General features: G+C 45.5%; 1 protein-coding gene and 1 long non-coding RNA gene across 3 annotated transcripts; one reads left to right on the top strand and one right to left on the bottom strand.

The window, feature by feature from the left end:
* Positions 1 to 9,971: 9,971 nt before the first annotated feature.
* Positions 9,972 to 13,171, top strand: LOC123042900 (uncharacterized). 2 transcript variants are annotated; one of them, XR_006418937.1, is made up of 4 exons: positions 9,972 to 10,015; positions 10,510 to 11,508; positions 12,259 to 12,521; positions 12,610 to 13,171. It is a non-coding gene; the product is annotated as an uncharacterized lncRNA (long non-coding RNA). The 2 variants fall into 2 exon arrangements; XR_006418936.1 differs by lacking the exon at positions 9,972 to 10,015 and having other exon boundaries at positions 10,270 to 11,508.
* A 6,687-nt stretch (positions 13,172 to 19,858) lies between these two features.
* Positions 19,859 to 21,450, bottom strand: LOC123047544 (peroxidase 12). Its single transcript, XM_044471128.1, has 2 exons — positions 21,135 to 21,450; positions 19,859 to 20,896 (listed from the first exon to the last, which is right to left on the bottom strand). Exons 1-2 carry the CDS (start codon positions 21,363 to 21,365, stop codon positions 20,084 to 20,086), a joined length of 1,044 nt encoding a protein of 347 aa, XP_044327063.1. The 5' UTR covers positions 21,366 to 21,450; the 3' UTR covers positions 19,859 to 20,083.
* Positions 21,451 to 22,400: the final 950 nt, after the last annotated feature.

The raw sequence follows: 22,400 nt of genomic DNA, 5'->3' as shown, positions 1-22,400 counted from the left end.
CTCCACCTCCTCTTCATTCGTGGAGAGAGCCATCAGAACAAACCTACACTTCCAACTTACCATTTCTGAGAGAGAACTACCTACTCATGTGTTGAGGCCAAGATATTCCATTCCTACCATATGAATCTTGATCTCTAGCCTTCCCCAAGTTGCTTTCAACTCAAATCTTCTTTCCACCAAATCCAAATCCTGTGAGAGAGAGTTGAGTGTTGGGAAGACTATCATTTGAAGCACAAGAGTAAGGAGTTCATCATCAACACACCATTTGTTACTTCTTGGAGAGTGGTGTCTCCTAGATTGGCTAGGTGTCACTTGGGAGCCTCCGACAAGATTGTGGAGTCGAACCAAGGAGTTTGTAAGGGCAAGGACATCGCCTACTTCGTGAAATCTACTGCTAGTGAGGCAAGTCCTTCGTGGGCGACGGCCATGCTGGGATAGACAAGGTTGGTTCTTCATGGACCCTTCGTGGGTGGAGCCCTCCGTGGACTCGCGCAACCGTTACCCTTCGTGGGTTGAAGTCTCCATCAACGTGGATGTACGATAGCACCACCTATCGGAACCACGGCTCAAAAATCACCGTGTCTCCAAATTGCGTTTGAAATCTCCAAACCCTTCCCTTTACATTCTTGCAAGTTGCACGCTTTACTTTCCTCTTGCTTGAATTGTGAGAAGATTGCTTGACTTGTGCTAAATAGCTAAAATCTGCCAAAGACTAAAATTGGGAAAAGGCATAGCTTTTAATTGGTCAAGTAGTCTAATCACCCCCCTCTAGACATACTTCTCAAGATCCTGCAAGGCTCCACGACCTACTTCTTCCTCCTATATATATCCACGTACCCTGAAAACATCCGGGAGCACCATGAAAAACTATTTCCACCGCCGCAACCTTCTGTATCCGCGAGATCCCATCTTGGAGCCTTCGTCGGCGCTCCGTCGGAGGGGGGATTGATCACGGAGGGATTCTACATCAATGCCATAGGCTCTCCGATGAGTTGTGACTAGTTTACCACAGACCTTCAGGTCCATAGTTATTAGCTAGATGGCTTCTTCTCTCTCTTTGAATCTCAATACAAAGTTCTCCTCGATCTTCTTTGAGATCTATTCGATGTAACTCTTTTTGCGGTGTGTTTGTCGAGATCCGATGATTGTGGGTTTATGATCAAGTTTATCTATGAGAAATATTTGAATCTCCTCTGAATTCTTTTATGTATGATTGGTAATCTTCGCAAGTCTCTTCGAATTATTAGTTTTGTTTGGCCTACTAGATTGATCTTTCTTGCAATGGGAGAAGTGCTTAGCTTTGGGTTCAATCTTGTGGTGTCCTTTCCCAGTGACAGCAGGGGAAGGAAGGCACGTATTGTATTGTTGCCATCGAGGATAAAAAGATGGGGTTTATATAATATTGCTTGAGTTTATCCCTCTACATCATGTCATCTTTCTTAATGCGTTACTCTGTTCTTATGAACTTAAAACTCTAGATGCAGGCAGGAGTCGGTCGATGTGTGGAGTAATAGTAGTAGATGAAGAATCGTTTCGATCTACTTGTTGCAGACGTGATGCCCATATACATGATCATGCCTAGATATTCTCATTACTATGCACTTTTCTATCAATTGCTCGACAGTAATTTGTTCACCCACCGTAATACTTATGCTATCTTGAGAGAAGCCACTAGTGAATCATATGGCCCCCAGGTCTATCTTTTAACATATAAGTTTTCCATCTATCTTTATTTTGCAATCTTTAGTTTCCAATCTATATCATAAAAATACCAAAAATATTTATCTTATCTTATTATCTCTATCAGATCTCACTTTCGCAAGTTACCGTGAAGGGATTGACAACCCCTTTATCGCGTTGGTTGCGAGGTTCTTGTTTGTTTGTGTAGGTACGAGGGACTTTTGAGGAGCCTCCTACTGGATTGATACCTTGGTTCTCAAAAACTGAGGGAAATACTTACGCTACTTTGCCGCATCACCCTTTCCTCTTCAAAGGAAAACCAACGCAGTGCTCAAGAGGTAGCACCGCCAGCCTTGAGTCCAAGTTCACCGGCTCCCAGCTTCACACCGGACTTTGGCCAATGCTGCTTTGTCACCCTTTGAGTTGAAGCCTTATGCTCCCTTGATCATGAAATTCATCAGATAAAGGACTTCAATTCATTACAACGATGATTTTCAAAATCATCTAAGCTATTTGCCCCCTATTGAAGTCCTCAAACGGACTATTTCCTCAGCTAATGAGAAGGGCAAGGCTGCAATTATTGATGAAGGCTCTCGTCCTTTAGATGGTTAGTTTTGAAAAGCAACATCCTACTCTACAAATGATGACTCTGCTACTCATGACACTGCTGCAAATGCTTCAAAGCAAAATCCTCAGGCAACTGCTCCGCCTGTGATGACTGATCGCGAGCTGCTTCCAAGTCTTCATCAGAAGGTGGATAGAAATCACAAGTGGGTCAAGCGTTAGTTTGGTGCAATTCTTCAGAACATGATTGTCACTCAAAACTCTGTGAAGAAAAATCACTATTATCTGCATCAAGTCTTCAACCGCACCTGGGCTATTTTTTCACATATCTACACTGATGATGAACTCAAGAAGATGGACTTCCAACAGGACTTTGACTGGTCTTAGCCACCTTCGAAAAAATTCAAGAATGTTAAAGTTCCTTAGCTGGTCGTCAGCTCATATTCTTCATCACGCGAGACAGACGAAGTTGAAGATTTGGATGACACTGCGGCAGGCCCTACAACAATGGACGACCCCAACAATGCTGGCGCTCCTCCATCGGCATCCTGATGATATTCTTCAGGGGTGTTATCCTCACTTTTCGTCCCTTTTGGTCATTTTATGAAAAAGGGGGAGAAATTTGAGTTAGTCTTCAAGCGGGTCTAATATATGGGCGTTTTTTGTTAAGTTACATCTCTTGTTCTTCTGAAGTGTTTGATTTGCTGAGTTGTAAACTTAAGTCCTATGGTGGTCTGATACTTTTGATTGCTTTTCGCACGCATGCTGAATTACATCAGTCACCATATTTGATTATGCATTTCAAATTCTTCATTCGATATGTCAAATGCGTGTATGAATTACAAGATATACGGGGAGATCTCCATGATATTACTCAACATGTGCATCCTCTATCTAAAGCAAAATCCTCAAATATGCACAACTTCAGGGGGAGTTCTTATATATCTTGCAATCAAAATCCTCAATACTTAGCACTTTCAATTGATATGTTTATCCTCATTGAAAACTTAACCTATTTGTCATCAATCACCAAAAAGGAGGAGATTGTAAGTGCATCTAGTGCCCCTTAGTGATTTTGGTGTATTGAAGACTTATAGGTTAAGGGACTAATATGTTTGTGAGTGTACACAGGCTCTATAAGTCGATTAGGAGATTGATATTTACGATGAAAGTCGACCCCTAAAAATGTATGTCTTCAGCTAAAGACTTTGATTCTCCTGAAGACTTTGAAAGTGAAGAAATTGGTGTGACCTTGAAGACTTGGATATTCATGCGAGGATTATGAAGCTCGAAGACTTTTGCTTTCGTTGTTTCATTTTCTCTTTCTCGAGTCATAGGAAACACCGTACTGTTAAAGGGGGTCGAGGTAATACCAAGGAAACTGATTTCCAAGTGATGCTCATCTCAAAATCCTACACCTACCCAATCCTTTCGAGTGAAGCCATTGGAAATCTCATATCAGTTCAGTCAATTTCTTCAATGACAGAGACAGAGATCTTCTGGTGTCTAAAGAATTTGTTCTGACTGAGGAGTTAGGAATTCGCTAGTGCGGATTGCCTACACAATGAGGAACATGATAGCCGTGAGGAATTTGAACCTCATATTTCCGACCCTTGCTGTGCTATGCACTAGCTGTCCAAAATATCTACCCACCTAACGGTCATATCATTGAAGGACATTTATGTCTTATCATGTCGTGCTGCTCCCTAGGCTATAAATAGCCGCCCCCTACAACCACTAGCTAGTTGGCTGCTCCGAGAGAAACTGACACTTGTCATTGAGAGCATCCCATCCTCCGAGGACTTTGAGCGGAAATTATCAAGTGAGGAAAAACCCAAAACCCAAACTCCTACAAACCAAAAGTGATTGAGCATCATTAAAGAGATTGTTCCTGTGTGGAACCGGCGCTTGTTACCTTTGAGGACTGTGTATCCTCCAGACGGTTAGGCATCATGGTCTGAGCATCCAAGAGGAATTGTGTATCGCCGAGTGACCAAGTCTAGGAAGTTTTGGAAGTCACCTGAAGACTTACCACGAGTGATTGGGTGAGGTCTGTGTTACTTTAGCTCAAGGAGAATACGGTGAGGACTGTGTGTCCTCGAGTTTAAATACTCAGCCGCTCCAACCAGACGTGCAACTGTCACAACAGTTGAAACTGGTCTACCAAATCATTGTCTTCACCAAGCCAACAGGTTCTATTTCCTCAACCCTTTCATTTCCTCATTCATGTGTTGATAAACCTGATCATTACTATTTGAAGACTTTGACTGAAGATTTTCTCAAATTCCTCATTCCTATTTTTTCAGTCTCATAGTCTTCAGCCTTCTTATCCCGTGTTCACGCTATCTGTACTCTGTGCTTGTTTTTAGTTCATCATGATGACTATGCTGTTGCTCTGTTATGCTTATACCTGAGTACTTATTCCACTGATAGTGTGTCGTTGCTTAGGAATTTCTTCACCTAGAAATTCCTCAGTGAGAATTTGTAAAAATCGCCTATTCACCCCCCTCTAGTCGATATAACGCACTTTCAATCCGCCATTTTTTTCGTGTTTTTCATAGTTACGGATCTCCAAGAAAATCCTAAAATGGCGAGCAAGTTAGATTTCCGCATCTAGAAAAAGACCCCCTCGAAACTGAGACCCAGTCTCGAAGGAAGCTCTCTTCCTCTTCACGATAGCCACCAAAAACCGTAGGGGGATACACCCCTCCTTCCAAGGGATAAGGCCAAGGAAGAGGAAGAAGAAGGCGGACCCTTCCCCCTCTTCTACGGTGGTGCTAGAACCAATGAGTGTAGGGGATCTATTGTAGCCATTTTCGATAAGTAAGAGTATAGAACCCAATGAGGATCAGAAGAACTTGGACAATTGGTCGATACAAATCAACAATGAATCACTTTAAAAACTGCAATGAGTGTTTGATGGTTTGTTTGATCACAAGAACAATTGCAAGAACATACATAACAAAAGATCTATGATTCAACAAATGGCCAAATTCTTAATTGTGCTAAGGAGAAGCTGACACTTATAAGGGTTAGATTCGCTCTCAAGGACACACGAGTATTTCAGCAAGTTGTTTTCACCAAGTTCCATTGAGTTTAACTTTTATAACTTTGATAATTGTTGTGTGGTGGAACCAATGGTAATGAACTATTCTTACATGAACAAGATACATACTTACGACTTAACTCTTAATGCAAGCATCTGTAACTATACAAGAGTAATTAAGATAACATATAACTATAGCATTAAATTCTAGGGTTACAAGTTCAAGCCCTTATGCAATAGCTCATGAACTTAGGGTATGCAAATTTCTGTCACGCCAACCATCCATCATAGAAAAACTAACCACACAATGCTCTCCTCTAGGCCCATCAAGGTAAAGTGATATGTCGTCGACATTCGCTCATCACCACTATAGAATCACACCAAAACATAATATCAAAACATTGAACTTTATTCAATTTCACATGATTACTAGCAACAAAGTTTCGCCCATTCTTCAAGAATATAATGGACTACTCACAAGACATCACATGAATCATGATCAATGGGGGTATTGATATAATAAACAATTTGAACATAAGAATCTTTCATCAATTGAACCTCTAATCATCAACTACAAGCAGTAATCAACACCAGAGTGTAATCTCAACAATAAATCCGAGGTAATAGTTCATAATTAAAAAATAGAGGGAGATGAAGGTGATGATGGAGATAGTGCTGATGTGGTGATGATGAGCTCAACGACTAACAAAGTGTCGGTGATGTCAATGGCTTTAAATTCTTCCACCCAACGGGATGGAGTTCCAACCAAAGTTTTAAATAGCGCGCTAAGCATCTTAGCGCCGGACCTCTTTCAAATGCTATAGCGTGCTATAGCGGAGCTATAGCGCGCTATTTAAAATGTTTGTTCATTTGTTTGGACCAAAATCTCTTAGCGCAAGACCTTTTGTAAATGCTATAGCGTGCTATAGCGGAGCTATAGCGGGCTATTTGAAACAGTGGTTCCAACAGATCAACCTACAGGAGATGAAAAGTGATCCGTTTTGTTCCGCCTCACATATGGCGACGAGAAAATCCTGTAAAAATCAAAATGGTGTTTTAAGGCAATATATGACCATTGGTACTGGAGAGCAGTCATGCGGAGGCCTATGGGTCTACATGTAAACATGTTTGCGATGTCAAGCTAGGATGAATCACCCAGTCACACAATAGGTGTTGTCGCCAAGAACTCAGCCCCGCAGGCCCCATCACAACAGAATCATTTCTTGTTTCCTAGCTGGTCTCTTTCAGGAAGGTACTCACCCGCAGAGATAAGGAAGAGGAAAGTGATCGGTGGAATGATTAGAATGTTGGTGGAGCACCGCCTAGGCCAGGGATTGTCCACGTCTCATGTGTGTGCAAGCTGGTGCCGGCATAACTAATTACCCAACAAGTTTGAGGATGAATTAAGAACCCCTTAACAGGCGAATGTTTGCTAGGAGGGCGTGGCATTTTAGGTGTGATAGGTGACAATTTCTTCAGAGCGACATGGCAGTTTTTGTCAAAGAAGGCAATTTTTCGTTTAAAACTGCCACCGTTTGATCTCGTCTCAAAACTAAAACTGCTAGCAAAAGGGGTTCATTTGCCGCCCCTTTCCCAGCGAAAATGAGCCAGCTAGCTTTTCTGTTAATTAATCTAATGATTCATGTGGACGGACGAGAATGCCCGGTTCAAAGTGTCCTAGGGTGTACCGAAGCACTGCTCTATAAAAAAAACTGTCCTAGCTGTACAGTGTGGCTTGGCATGGATTTGAAGGCTCTAAAATTAAGCAACCAGCCATGGATTTCGACTACTGGTTGTTAAGTAGCTGATGATAATGTACTTTCTCTCTACCGGCTGGTCGTTTCTCTATGTTGTGCTTATACTTTAAATGGCAAAAAATTTCGTTTCATTGTTGGGCTTATGTTATACTAGCAAACATGCCCGTGCTTTGCAACGGGAGAAAAAAATCCACCCCTCATAAACACACTTGACGACATCAGCAAATCCCTTGAAATTTTTCATGATGCCACGGAACAAGCAATATGATCAGTGGTGTTGCACAAAAACATAAAGGAGTGATGATTTATGAAGTGTACTCATGATGTTTACAATTTATTATACAACACAAATATCTACCTAGTTGCCGGTATATGTTTACACAATTGCTGTCGTTTCTCAGCGATGCCCAAAAAATATTGCATTAGGATTAAAATAGCAAAGTACTCCCTCTATTTCTAAATATAAGTCTTTTTAGAGATTCTAATATGAACTACATACGGAGCAAAGTAAGTAAATTTACAATCTAAAATATGTCTATATACTTCTGTATGTAGTCCCAACGGAAATCTCTAAAAAGACTTCTAATTAGAAACGGAGGGAGTATAATTTAGTATTCAATGATAGCATGTGCATAAGAGCATTAATTTTGTCTTAATGATATATGTGTTTGCACATACAAAAATGTATTTGTGGTTGCAACTGTAATCATTAACATGCAAGATAATATCATATTTGGAATCTACACATTTTTCTGATGGATTTTCATATATGAGATGTTAGATTTGGAGTTAGAGTTTGAAAGATGTAAATAGTTTAAAAAGTATTTAATCTTTCCAAAAAAAGGGAAAAGAAAAAGGGAGTAGGGTGATATATGTGTTTGCACATACATACACACACACACACACATACATATATATATATATATATATATATGTGTGTGTGTGTGTGTGTGTGTATCTATATATATATATAGGGAAAATGCCATATGGTAGTACATATTTATACTACCATATGGTAGTACATATTCATATATACTACCGGGTGTAACTACACCCATTTCTTATATACTACCATATGGTAGTATATACTCTACTTTATTATTTTTATTATGTTCATATACTATATCTAAGATACTCCAAAGTGAGTTATATGAAAAAATTGCAAGTTAGCTTATAGTTTTATTGTATTTGTGAAATACGTACATATTTATATGCGAAATGAAGTATGCACAAAATATGGAACATACTATCAAAAAAGTAGTATATATACTACCTAAACATTCTTATATACTACATACTACGCGTACATACTCTCCGATATGATAGATACTACTCAGAACGTATGAAACAAAAGTGGGAGTAACTACACCCGGTAGTAGGGAAAATATATATATATATATATATATATATATATATATATATATATACATATACATATACATATTTGTTTGCAACTGTAATCATTAACATGAAAGATAATAGTATATTTGAAATATATATTTTTGTTTGCAACTGTAATCATTAACATCCAAGATAATAGTATATTTGAAATCTACACATTTTTCTGATGGATTTTCATATATGACATGTTAGACTTGGAGTTAGAGTTTGAAAGATATAAATATTTTTAAAAAATATTTGATCCTTTAAAAAAAAGAGAAAAGGGAGCGGAGGGGATCAAACCCATGATCTCCAGCATCATAAGGCAGGGCCACAACCAGTGGCTGTGTGCGTGATTTTGACACATAAGGGGATCTCGTCCTATACGAAACCAAACCTCTTTTCCACTTATTGGTGGCATAGAGGGTAAATATTTACACCTCCATGGGCAATTTTAGTTACGGACGACCAGAAGCAATATCCCTTTTATTATTAGACTAGTAAAAAGCCCGTGCGTTGCAACGGGTATAAAATAAATCTATAAGTTAAATCTAAGAGTCCGTGTGGTATTTGAGAGTTTATCTGTCAACATTTGCGTACCCACGGGGTATACCGGGTGTACCGTGGCACATCTACAAATTTGCGAATTTCCTTTTTACCATATAATTCTCTTGGACTGAATCGAATTGGCATAGGCCCAGCCACCTTCTCCCGAGTCCTGAGCAAGCGAGCGAGAGACATAGAGCGCAGCCGCAAGCTGCACCGACCCAGGCGGGCGCTATTAGTCTTTCCCTATCCCTATCCCTATCCCTATCCCTATACTAATAAACCACGCATTGCTTCTGGTCGTCCATCTGGCCATTTTATAAAAAAGTCCCTCCTATTTTGGATATTCAACCTGCAGTACAATCTGAAGTGCTATTGTGAGAAAACGTTTCGTTCTTACAAAAAGGACCCTGTATTTTTTATATTCAACAAAGTGGTTATTGGCGAGCGAAGCGAGCTGGACTGCTGGAGGTCGAGACTGGCCGCGATGCAGACGACGCCGGGCACGGCGGCGGCGATCTCCGGCCAGATCCGGCCGAGGAGGCGCGGCGGCGGCCGGATCCTGTTGCAAGTACGGCGTGGAGGCGATCTAGGAGGCGCGGGAGGAGGTCCAGCGGCGGGGCTTGAACTCCAAGTTCATGGCGGTGGCGTTCCTCGCCGGTTTCGATCGAGATGGCGAGCTCCGACAGGGTCTCTCCATGGCGACGGCGGTGCTGCACCTGTGAGAGAGACAGAGGTATGGGGGACAGAAAGGAAGGAGGAGAGGCAGGGAGAACACACCTGCATTAGTTAGAATTCAACTCACAATCCTTTATTTGTGTATCTTATCTAGACGCACGCGCCCATCCGCCGCCACCACCCACGCCGCACGCTTCCGGCGAGCTCCGGCGCTGCGCAGAACGCCCCCGAGCTCCCCACGGTCCGCGCCTCCCTCCCCTCCGGCTAGATTCTCTGTTCCCAGCCTCTACCACCCGCTCGCAACCCCACCTCCGTGGCTATGGTTTCGGACATGGCTTCAACGGCACGTCTCCGGCGGCCCTAGGTTCGTTCCTCCTTCCTTTCGGTCAAGTCTGGGTGGAGGTGGGCGGCGACTTGGTTGTGGAGGGCTGAAGCCTGAAGGTGCTGGGGCTGACGAGCTCCTGCCACTGTATGTGGATTGAGCTGGATGGGCACTGGGGTGATTTGGGGATCTGGCTGCTAATGCTGCGATAAAACGTCGTTACGATTTTGAGTGATCTAGGGCCGCTCATTGTCTCTTGTGGTCGGCCCTACAGCCACTATTCTGAACGACCGTCACGGTTATCCGCAACACACCCATCTGCTGCACATCTTTATATGTATGTAACCTACGGAGAATAGGAACAATCACTACAGAGCCTGAAGATTGTTTTTATTTCTTTCATTGTCTTTCACCGATCTATCATTATTTCATTTGTCCATGTAGATTTAGATAACATGAGATGAGCTGATGATACGTGCTACTATTTGAAGACACGATTATCTACTGCAGAATTGTTGATGTATTTGTGCTGACAGGTTATGCAGTACTTGAAACACTTTAATTAGAGGAATTAGAGTTACAAAGTTCTGACTCGGTTCATGGGGCAATCTGAAAGAGAACTTGGTGATGTCAAGTAATTCTAAGAGCATAGGCATTATCCTTTTTTAAATAATGGTAAGAGCATAGATCCCATCGACCAGGAATTAATCCATCAGGCAAGCAGAAGACTGAACGAAACAGTACCTTCATATATTATTTCCAAGACCATTAATGTTGTTTTCTTTACTGTAAGGAACCAGCTTAAGGCCTTTATGCATTGAACGAACTACCAAGATTTTTCTATCTTCATGTATGATCCATCTTGCATAGACACATGCGTAGCAATGGGATACTATTTGGTATGAACAACATCATTATCTTGCAATTCTAACATGTATGCATTTAACTTATTTACACACATAATAGTGATGCATCTTGCGTATCTGCTTATTGTATCTGAATCTTCAATGCAATTAACTGCTTAATTAGACAGCAGCAGGATTGAGCGATCTGGCATATAAGCTTTGCTCAGTGGTTCAGATTATCACTGTTAGTCTTCTGGTCTTGTCAAGTTTTTAGACTTCTTGAGGTCGCTCAACCAATCTCGCGTAAAGCTATGAAGAGATTTTGCTTGGAAAGATTACTGAAAGGATACCTTCACTTCATTTTATCCCCTAGATTAGTATAAGTATATATTAAGCCCCCGTTTATTTAGATGTATAGCTTGCATGGCAGTCTTGTTTAAACAGATTTTTGGGGCATTAAGGAATGCATACTCTGCTCACCATTTTTCTCATGTGTGTTGTTAGCCAAGCACTTGCTTTTCAAGATATCCTTTCCGATGTTAGGCTGGGCTGCGTGATTCGTCGATGTCTGCTCAATACAGTTGTGGTGATCCCGGTGACGAGGACATTAGGGACATCGGCCCGGCGGAGTCTGGTGAGTCAGCTATGAAGCCAAATCCGCAGTCACCAGGGACCAGGGTGGATCGAGAGGTATGCGTGTCTGAATTCCGTGTTGTGAATATTTGTGCTAATTTTCTGGCGAGTTGTGACGAGGGTTAGAAAATGGAATTAGGCATTCATTTTGATGTAGTGTTGGCGTGTGGTGGGGTAGGGTGCTGTGGTGAAAGTAATTTTCTGATAGAGGCGCTATTGTGAATCAATGTTCTGTACTGAAAAAATGCATGTAGTTATGTTGCTGAAAGAGGTTAGGCTGTTCTGCCAGGTCACTGCGAGAGTTGCAAAAAGATTTTGCGTTGCTGCGCCTCAGATTTTGCGCGTCCATGGACTTAAGTTGTGTGTTTGATTTTTCCGTCATACAGTACATTTAGAGTTATTTTTGATGCAGTGTGGGATGCAAAAACGAGCTGTAGATCACGCGCATAAGATTTTGTAGGGGTAGTGAAAAAATTGGTACCTAAATCCGTGTACAGAGGGTGGGTGATGAGTTCATGATTTATGGTGGGAGGATGGGGTCTGTTTTGCATCGCTCAGTGAATAAAATTGCACCGTAGTTCAGGAATGCGGTCGCCAAAAACGGGGGACAGGCGCCATTTGGGGTAATTTCAGGAAAGAAAAACAGTGCTCTGGCCTGTGTGTTTTTCTGAAAGCCCTCACGGCCTTCCGTGTGGTTTTTTTGTCTTATCTTTTTTAATCATTTTGCGTTGTATTGGTAATTTTGTTGTGTCTCAAGTGTTTCGCCTTGAACGACAGGTCGCTGATTTGGCTTTTGCTTTATCACAGAGTTCTTGTGGGAGCGAATCCTACAGAGCGAACCCTATGCCCCGTTAGTATGGGTACTCTTGAGAAGTCCATAAGGGCTTTCACAGAGGCATGTAGAAGAGGTCGTCAAGCCGGAGTTGGGCACCACATTTGCCTCGCTGACAGAGGCATACGTCTTTTACAACCTGTATTAGTGGGAAAATGGGTTTAGTATCAGGCATGGGAAGAGCCGATTGAATCCCGACAAGCGGAAGACCATGCAAGAGACTGTTTGTGGTTGCTCAGTATGTATATCAATTAAAAATTCAGTTCTCCTTCACATTTGCGCTGGATGGAGGGTCTGGTCTGATGATAAAACATCCGTTGGAGCAGGGGGAGGCTTTGCGTGAGAATACAAGGTTGTGCCGCTGTGAGTGTCCTGCGATGATAAGGCTGCTACGGACATCAGATAATGGGTGGTATACAATGGAGCACCGGGTAAAGCATAACATTGTTATGATGCCAATGTAGAGAGATGTTGCACTGGCCATCGCACACGCACATTGATGTGTACACGAGCGGGGTGCGGGACTGATCTAAACAAGAGAAGCAAGATTGGACAGAGGGGGCAATGGGGCAGTGGGAATCATTCGTGGTTGCGTATTACAGTGGCGGTGGGCTGGATGACGATTGCAGTAGGGATAGCGCCCCGCGGAGTCCGAAGAGTCTGCACTGAAACCAAATTCGAGAGCACACGGTAGACTAAGAGGTATTGGATAACTTAGCAGAATATGTGTTTTGTCTGACAATACTGAGGTTAGGGTGTGTCTTCAGTGGAAGGAAACTGAAAAGAGATCCTAAAAGGTTGTAGAGTTAGGAGTGGCTGTCATTTGTGATTTTTGTTCAAAAAAAACCAAGGATCTATTGTGGAGTGTGAGAAAACAAATTATTTTTATTTCATGTAATTTATGACCTCAAACCGTACGATGCCAGCAATAATTTAGAACTGTAGGAAAATGAGAGTTGACTTGGAATTCTGAACTGAATCAATGACGATCCTGTGATTATCAGATTTTTAATGTATTCCTTGTGCCATAAAAATTTCTGCCGATGCAACTGTGAGCTCAGGGGCAATTTATTTTATATTTAGTTGCAATAAAATGCTATGGTTGCTGTTGGCTTTGCATGCCTGATTAGCTCGGCTGATGAATGTTGTTCCTCAATTAAAATGATCTGGGATTTTTTTTCATGCCAATAAATACTCTTTGAATTGTTTGTGTTTTGCACAGAGTTCATTTAGCAAGAAATGTGATGTCTGAAGGGATGCACATGTCTCCTTGGTAAAAAAGAGATCGCAATTAACGCAAATACAATGCATAAGGTCAGCAGTTCCATATTTTTATAACCGAGAGTGTACCACTTCATGCATGCACATTTTTTTATTGTCGATAAAACGCCCGATAATTCGCGAAATGTCTGAATGAGATAAATAGATAGATAGGTAGCGATAGAGAGCATGTGAGTGATGCAGCATCATGTGGTCTTGAGCCGTTGTACTAGGGAAGCTGATTTTTTTTCTCCCGTTGCAACGCACGGGCATTTTTACTAGTACTAATAAACCACACATTGCTTCTGGTCGTCCATCTGGCAATTTTATAAAAAAGTCCCTCCTATTTTGGATATTCAACCCGCAGTACAATCTGAAGTGCTATTGTGAGAAAACGTTCCGTTCTTACAAAAAGGACCCTGTATTTTTTATATTCAACAAAGTGGTTATTGGCGAGCGAAGCGAGCTGGACTGCTGGAGGTCGAGACTGGCCGCGATGCAGACGACGCCGGGCACGGCGGCGGCGATCTCCGGCCAGATCCGGCCGGGGAGGCGCGGCGGCGGCCGGATCCTGTTGCAAGTACGGCGTGGAGGCGATCTAGGAGGCGCGGGAGGAGGTCCAGCGGCGGGGCTTGAACTCCAAGTTCATGGCGGTGGCGTTCCTCGCCGGTTTCGATCGAGATGGCGAGCTCCGACAGGGTCTCTCCATGGCGACGGCGGTGCTGCACCTGTGAGAGAGACAGAGGTATGGGGGACAGAAAGGAAGGAGGAGAGGCAGGGAGAACACACCTGCATTAGTTAGAATTCAACCCACAATCCTTTATTTGTGTATCTTATCTAGACGCACGCGCCCATTCGGTCATGCGCCGCCGGCAGCCGTCTTCGGCCTCCGCCAGTCCTAGCCCTGTTGTCCGTCCGGGACGGCGGCGGAGATGGCTACGGCCGCTGCTGAGGGTGAGAAGGCGGTCGCCGTTCCTCGGACGGGAGGATGTTGGAAGCCTCGCCGGGAGGATATTGGCCCGATCTGGAGCGCTGGGCGGGCGGCCAGATCGGACGACAACAGAGGAGCTCCAAGGCGCCATCGTTGCGCGTTCTCCAAGCCATCACGGCCGCGCACTACAGGAGTGGCGGGGCGACGCCAAGCCGTTCTTGGGCACTCTCGATAGAGAAGGGAGAGCAGCGCGTCAGGTAGAATGGAGAAGAGGAGGAAATGTGCGGTGGGTGTTGCTAGATGTTGTGTGGATAAGGGACACGTGGTGGGTAATGGGTGTTGTGCTAGATGTTGTGCTGGACCGACCGAAGCTGCTGGATCAATGCACCGATTACAATTTTTATGCGGGATGAGCACTTGCTTGCTTCTGTTTGTTTGTTAATTTACTATATATATTTCTTTCCCTACTAATAAACCACGCATTGCTTCTGGTCGTCCGTCGTGGCAATTTAAAAAAAAAGTCCCACCTATTTTGGATATTCAACCCGCAGTACAATCTGAAGTGCTATTGTGAGAAAACGTGTCGTTCTTACAAAAAGGACCCTGTGTTTTTTATATTCAACAAAGTGGTTATTGGCGAGCGAAGCGAGTTGGATGTCGAGACTGCCGCGATGCAGACGACGCCGGGCACGGCGGCGGCGATCTCCGGCCAGATCCGGCCGAGGAGGCGCGGCGGTGGCCGGATCCTGTTGCAAGTACGGCGTGGAGGCGATCTAGGAGGCGCGGGAGGAGGTCCAGCGGCGGGGTTTGAACTCCAAGTTCATGGCGGTGGCGTTCCTCGCCGGTTTCGATCGACATGGCGAGCTCCGACAGGGTCTCTCCATGGCGACGGCGGTGCTGCACCTGTGAGAGAGACAGAGGTAAGGGGGACAGAAAGGAAGGAGGAGAGGCAGGGAGAAACACACCTGCATTAGTTAGAATTCAACCCACAATCCTTTATTTGTGTATCTTATCTAGACGCACGCGCCCATTCGGTCATGCGCCGCCGGCAGCCATCTTCGGCCTCCGCCAGTCCTAGCCCTGTCGTCCGTCCGGGACGGCGGCGGAGATGGCTACGGCCGCTGCTGAGGGTGAGAAGGCGGTCGCCGTTCCTCGGACGGGAGGATGGAGGAAGCCTTGCCGGGAGGATATTGGCCCGATCTGGAGCGCTGGGCGGGCGGCCAGATCGGACGACAACAGAGGAGCTCCAAGGCGCCATCGTTGCGCATTCTCCAAGCCACCACGGCCGCGCACTACAGGAGTGGCGGAGCGACGCCAAGCCGTTCTTGGGCACTCTGGATAGAGAAGGGAGAGCAACGCGTCAGGTAGAATGGAGAAGAGGAGGAAATGTGCGGTGGGTGTTGCTAGATGTTGTGTGGATAAGGGACGCGTGGTGGGTAATGGGTGTTGTGCTAGATGTTGTGCTGGACCGACCGAAGCTGCTGGATCAATGCACGGATTACAATTTTTATGCGGGATGAGCACTTGCTTGCTTCTGTTTGTTTGTTAATTTACTATATATATTTATGCCTACTACGTCTTACAAATACATTATCTGATACACTCCTTCTGTTTCTAAATATAACTTTTCTTAAAGATTCTAATGTGAAGTAAATATGGAGCAAAACAAGTGAATCTACACACTAAAATACGTGTATATTCATCTGTACGTAGTCCATATTCAAATCTCTAAAAGACTTATATTTAGAAACAGAGGGAATAATAATTAAAAGTGAGTGACATATTGAAAAATAAATTCTTAAAGGAGATGATATTACCTGGGTCGGCGCAGCTTGCGGCTGCGCTCTATGTCTCTCGCTCGCTTGCTCAGGACTCGGGAGAAGGTGGCTGGGCCTCTGCCAATTCGATTCAGGCCAAGAGAATTATATGGTAAAAAGGAAATTCGCAAATTTGTAGATGTGCCACGGTACACCCGGTATACCCCGTGGGTACGCAAATGTTGACAGATAAACTCTCGAATACCACACGGACTCTTAGATTTATTTTAATATTTTGTATGACACTTGGATTAGGTAGCAAAAAAATTTAGAGCGTGCACACCCTTCATTTTATTCTTGCGTCCACCACTATCTGTCAATCTGAATAATATGATTTTCAATTGCAAGACTCATAAGAATCCACTTTGTGAAGATTCAGTTGTATTTCAAAAGCTTGTAATCTTTTTCTGTTCTGCTAATAAAACCCACGCATTTGACTCGCTCTAAAAAAATTGGATTACGTGTAACAAGTTGTTGATATTCAACAACCCCGCGTTAAAGTAATTACATAAGTCTATACATTTATCGATCCTTCGATGCGTACGTAATTGTGCATCATTCGTATACCTATAGCACCTTCAAATAAGTAATATATTAATTTCTATATCTTCCAATCCTTATTAACATTAATATTTATGCATTCCTACTTTAAAAATATGGTGGCCAGAAAGTAAAGAGTTTACAGTGGTTCGCGCTATTTTATTGACACGTTGCCGCTAGTAGTACGAGCACACCCTCTATGCCAACATGACCACTTCCATGGACATTATCAACGGTCCTCGATGGGATAAGGATTAGGGTAGACAGAGCTGCGAGATAGATGGTACAACAAAAGGGAGTGCCCCCCCCCCCCCCCCCCTCCTAGCTGCCATGCGGGGAGAAACAAGACGCGAGCAAGACGCTGTTCTCGTACTCTCTCTACTCTTCATCCCTCGCTGTCTCCTCCCAATCTCACCAAGACATCGATGCCATCTAGAGTTGAGGAATATCTTGATGTTCAGCAAGTAACCGTGAGACCTAAATATCATCTCCTTTAAGAATTTATTTTTCAATATGTCACTCACTTTTAATTATTATTCCCTCTGTTTCTAAATATAAGTCTTTTAGACATTTGAATCTGGACTACGTACAGATGAATATACACGTATTTTAGTGTGTAGATTCACTTGTTTTGCTCCATATTTAGTTCACATTAGAATCTTTAAGAAAAGTTATATTTAGAAACAGAGGGAGTGTATCAGATAATGTATTCGTAAGACGTAGTAGGCATAAATATATATAGTAAATTAACAAACAAACAGAAGCAAGCAAGTGCTCATCCCACATTAAAATTGTAATCGGTGCATTGATCCAGCAGCTTCGGTCGGTCCAGCACAACATCTAGCACAACACCCATTACCCACCACGTGTCCCTTATCCACACAACATCTAGCAACACCCAACGCACATTTCCTCCTCTTCTCCATTCTACCTGACGCGCTGCTCTCCCTTCTCTATCCAGAGTGCCCAAGAACGGCTTGGCGTCGCCCCGCCACTCCTGTTGTGCGCGGCCGTGGTGGCTTGGAGAACGCGCAACGATGGCGCCTTGGAGCTCCTCTGTTGTCGTCCGATCTGGTCGCCCGCCCAGCGCTCCAGATCGGACCAATATCCTCCCGGCGAGGCTTCCTCCATCCTCCCGTCCGAGGAACGGCGACCGCCTTCTCACCCTCAGCAGCGGCCGTAGCCATCTCCGCCGCCGTCCCGGACGGACGACAGGGCTAGGACCGGCAGAGGCCGAAGACGGCTGCCGGCGGCGCATGACCGAATGGGCGCGTGCGTCTAGATAAGATACACAAATAAAGGATTGTGGGTTGAATTCTAACTAATGCAGGTGTGTTTCTCCCTGCCTCTCCTCCTTCCTTTCTGTCCCCCTTACCTCTGTCTCTCTCACAGGTGCAGCACCGCCGTCGCCATGGAGAGACCCTGTCGGAGCTCACCATCTCGATCGAAACCGGCGAGGAACGCCACCGCCATGAACTTGGAGTTCAAGCCCCGTCGCTGGACCTCCTCCCGCGCCTCCTAGATCGCCTCCACGACGTACTTGCAACAGGATCCGGCCGCCGCCGCGCCTCCTCGGCCGGATTTGGCCGGAGATCGCCGCCGCCGTGCCCGGCGTCGTCTGCATCGCGGCAGTCTCGACATCCAACTCGCTTCGCTCGCCAATAACCACTTTGTTGAATATAAAAAACACAGGGTCCTTTTTGTAAGAACGAAACGTTTTCTCACAATAGCACTTCAGATTGTACTGCGGGTTGAATATCCAAAATAGGACGGACTTTTTTATAAAATTGCCACGACGGACGACCAGAAGCAATGCGTGGTTTATTAGTAGGGAAAGAAATATATATAGTAAATTAACAGACAAACAGAAGCAAGCAAGTGCTCATCCCACATAAAAATTGTAATCGGTGCATTGATCCAGCAGCTTCGGTCGGTCCAGCACAACATCTAGCACAACACCCATTACCCACCACGTGTCCCTTATCCACACAACATCTAGCAACACCCACCGCACATTTCCTCCTCTTCTCCATTCTACCTGACGCGCTGCTCTCCCTTCTCTATCCAGACTGCCCAAGAACGGCTTGGCGTCGCCCCGCCACTCCTGTAGTGCGCGGCCGTGGTGGCTTGGAGAACGCGCAACGATGGCGCCTTGGAGCTCCTCTATTGTCGTCCGATCTGGCCGCCCGCCCAGCGCTCCAGATCGGGCCAATATCCTCCCGGCGAGGCTTCCTCCATCCTCCCGTCCGAGGAACGGCGACCGCCTTCTCACCCTCAGCAGCGGCCGTAGCCATCTCCGCCGCCGTCCCGGACGGACGACAGGGCTAGGACTGGCGGAGGCCGAAGACGGCTGCCGACGGCGCATGACCGAATGGGCGCGTGCGTCTAGATAAGATACACAAATAAAGGATTGTGGGTTGAATTCTAACTAATGCAGGTGTGTTTCTCCCTGCCTCTCCTCCTTCCTTTCTGTCCCCCTTACCTCTGTCTCTCTCACAGGTGCAGCACCGCCGTCGCCATGGAGAGACCCTGTCGGAGCTCGCCATCTCGATCGAAACCGGCGAGGAACGCCACCGCCATGAACTTGGAGTTCAAGCCCCGCCGCTGGACCTCCTCCCGCGCCTCCTAGATCGCCTCCACGCCGTACTTGCAACAGGATCCGGCCGCCGCTGCGCCTCCTCGGCCGGATCTGGCCGAAGATCGCCGCCGCCGTGCCCGGCGTCGTCTGCATCGCGGCAGTCTCGACATCCAACTCGCTTCGCTCGCCAATAACCACTTTGTTGAATATAAAAAACACAGGGTCCTTTTTGTAAGAACGAAATGTTTCCTCACAATAGCACTTCAGATTGTACTGCGGGTTGAATATCCAAAATAGGAGGGACTTTTTTATAAAATTGCCACCACGGACGACCTGAAGCAATGCGTGGTTTATTAGTAGGGAAAGATTAGAGAGAGATGTGTTGACCATCGCACAGTGAACACAGAAAACTGCCATGGTAGCATTCCTGATCTTGCAGCTTAGTGATGTTGGAAATCTAAAAAGACATTATGATGTTGCTGAAGATCTTAAACCGGTGTCCAAAAAAGAACCTACCTCGACCGATCCTACGCTAGGAAGCATACGGATTGACCACTCATCTTATTGACTAGATAGCACAGCACAGCACACTCAAAGAAACACATCTACTTGACCACGTTGCGTGCGTGCGTCACACAGTTCGCCCATGAACTCTAAATTACATCGAACATCTCTTACATGTCGGCGGCGATCCCCTCGTCGTCGTTGGTGACGGCGGACTCGATGCGGGGAGGAGTGCCGCGGACGGCGCATCTGGCCCGGATCTCGCCCTTGTCGCCCGTGAGCAGGTCCATGTTGACCATCTTGGCCATGGACTTGGAGAACTGCTGGAAAAAGGCGTCCTGGTTGAGGGAGAAACGGGTGGCCATGCGCTGGGTGGCCGTGTGGTTCATCAGCCCCTGGTCGGACTTGAACAGCCCCTGCCTCGCGATCAGGTCGAAGTAGTACTTGTTGTCGAAAACGTCGGGCGTGCGCACGTCGAGATTTTGCTTCAGGGTGCCTTCGGGGGTGTCCTTGGCGCACTTGTTCCGCAGCATCGTGGCGAACCTGCGGTCGATGGCCGGGTTCGTGTCGAAGCCATCCTTGAACCGGTCATGGAAGGCCGGGCAGTGGGCGACGCCGAAGGTGTGCGCGCCGGAGAGAGACACCAGGTCCTCCACATTGAGGCCGCGGTCGCCGAAGGACTTGATGAGGGTGTCCACGGGGTGGAAGGGCGCCGGCAGCAGGCCGACCTGGTCCTTGGACGCCGGGAAGAAGGAGTCACGGCGGCCGAGGGTGACGTCAAAGCGGGGCCCGCCGGCCATGATGAGGGAGGCGCGGGTGGCGAGGATGGTGATGTCGGCGCAGGACACCGTGGCCTTGCATTCGGTGTGCACGGTGGCCCGGATGCGCTCAATGAGGTCCAGCGCCACTCTGCGGAGCGTCCTGTTGGGGATCTCATCCTGCTCGGTGCCGGGGCCCTCGATGAGCACTGACGCGTCGCAGCCCTGCAACATTAGGATGAAATATGTCATGCATTTTGATACATGCATACATACACCGTCCATCCACAGATTGACTGACAAAAGATGTTCTAAGTTTTTTCTTGAATGAGATATACACAGGTACATTCTAGTGTGTTTCTTTGCTTATTTCAGTCCGTTTATGGTCCATATTCAAGTGCCCAAAACATTTTACATTTGTAAACGAAGGAAGTACAAACAAATTTTGGACGTCGATACGCACCTGCGGGAAGCAGTCATGGAAGAGGATGCGGATGAGGGCCGGCGCCACGCCGGAGTCGTTCTTGAAGGCCTTCCACACGTGGTCCGCCACGATGTGCTCCAGCGCCGGGCATGTCGCCGCGTGGAAGTCAGGGGACAGACCCCCGGTGGCCGCCGCCACGGAGAGTGACGACTGCACGGCACAGACCAAGGCCAGGACCACCACGGTCGCCGCTGCTGTTCTGGACGCCATTGCTAGCTGCTAGCTCTGTGGCTGTAGGCTGTAGCTGAGCTTGTTGCACCTTCGTACGAAGGCCGTGTGGCTTGCACAAGGTATCCACTGCCCCTTGTTTTTTATAAGCCGAACGACCAGTTACCTCCATGCTCGATGTGTGCGTGCGTGTGTGACCCACACGATCGACTAGTTGAAGAGAGAGCGTAGCATTTTTGCATTACGAAAGTGGAACGATAAGATGCATGTGCAGGTCGCATGGACCAAGGTGGCACTTCCTTTGAACTTGCCACCCTTCTGGTTTCTATATGCATGTACAGCTGACAACCCACTAGTTTCTATATGCATGTATGTAAGTCAAAAGGGACTTGTTAATTTGGCAGCGGCATGATTTACGGATCACTAGAACATGAAGGCGAGCTTCGCGGCGCCCGCCCATAATGACAATGAATAATAAAACTATCTTAAAATAATCCAAGCAGTATTTGAGAAAATTTGAATATTTTGTATGGGTCCAAATATAAGCGAGAGATATTTCCAAAATAATCGTAATACGTGTTAACCTTTAAAAGTAAATTTTGGTATGTGCGTCTCAGTGATGCAGTGAGACCATAACAAAATTAGCCTTTTGGATCTAACTCCCAGTAAGGAAAATATATCAATTGTAAACAATACTTCGAATTGACTCAAGTGCAGCTTTAATCCTCACAGCCCGTCCCCCGCAAAAAAAAATAATTCCTCACAGCGCGTCAGATACACATTAAAACGTCAGATCCAATTGTCATGCTATCGATTTTATTTATGATGCGGTGACCATGATTTGAGCAGTAAGAGATCTCACAACTAATAGACTATTGTTTTAGTATGTAGACAGCCTGGGGCGCATGGTGATGGTGCATAGATTGTCAAGTTGGGCCTTGTCAAATCACTGTAGGAATGGAAAGTTGGCTTTATCAATTTCATGTCATCTGGATTTGTAAACCTAAGAATAGGTTCAGATGTACATCTTGGGCAACTCGTTCAGCTGAAAATTTACAACTTCTCATAAAATTACAA

Source organism: Triticum aestivum, chromosome 2B (assembly GCF_018294505.1).
Source record: "Triticum aestivum cultivar Chinese Spring chromosome 2B, IWGSC CS RefSeq v2.1, whole genome shotgun sequence".
NCBI lineage: Eukaryota > Viridiplantae > Streptophyta > Magnoliopsida > Poales > Poaceae > Triticum > Triticum aestivum.
The sequence above is the reverse complement of the archived record's forward strand: the minus strand, read 5'-3'. Positions and strand labels throughout refer to the sequence as shown.

What these genes read in the sequence shown, in the direction of transcription:
- LOC123047544 (XM_044471128.1), bottom strand. Translation starts at nt 21,365, where the DNA reads ATGGCGTCCAGAACAGCAGCGGCGACCGTGGTGGTCCTGGCCTTGGTC. An exon ending in TCCATGACTGCTTCCCGCAG is followed by an intron (nt 20,897 to 21,134) that starts GTGCGTATCGAC and finishes CTAATGTTGCAG; the next exon opens with GGCTGCGACGCGTCAGTGCT.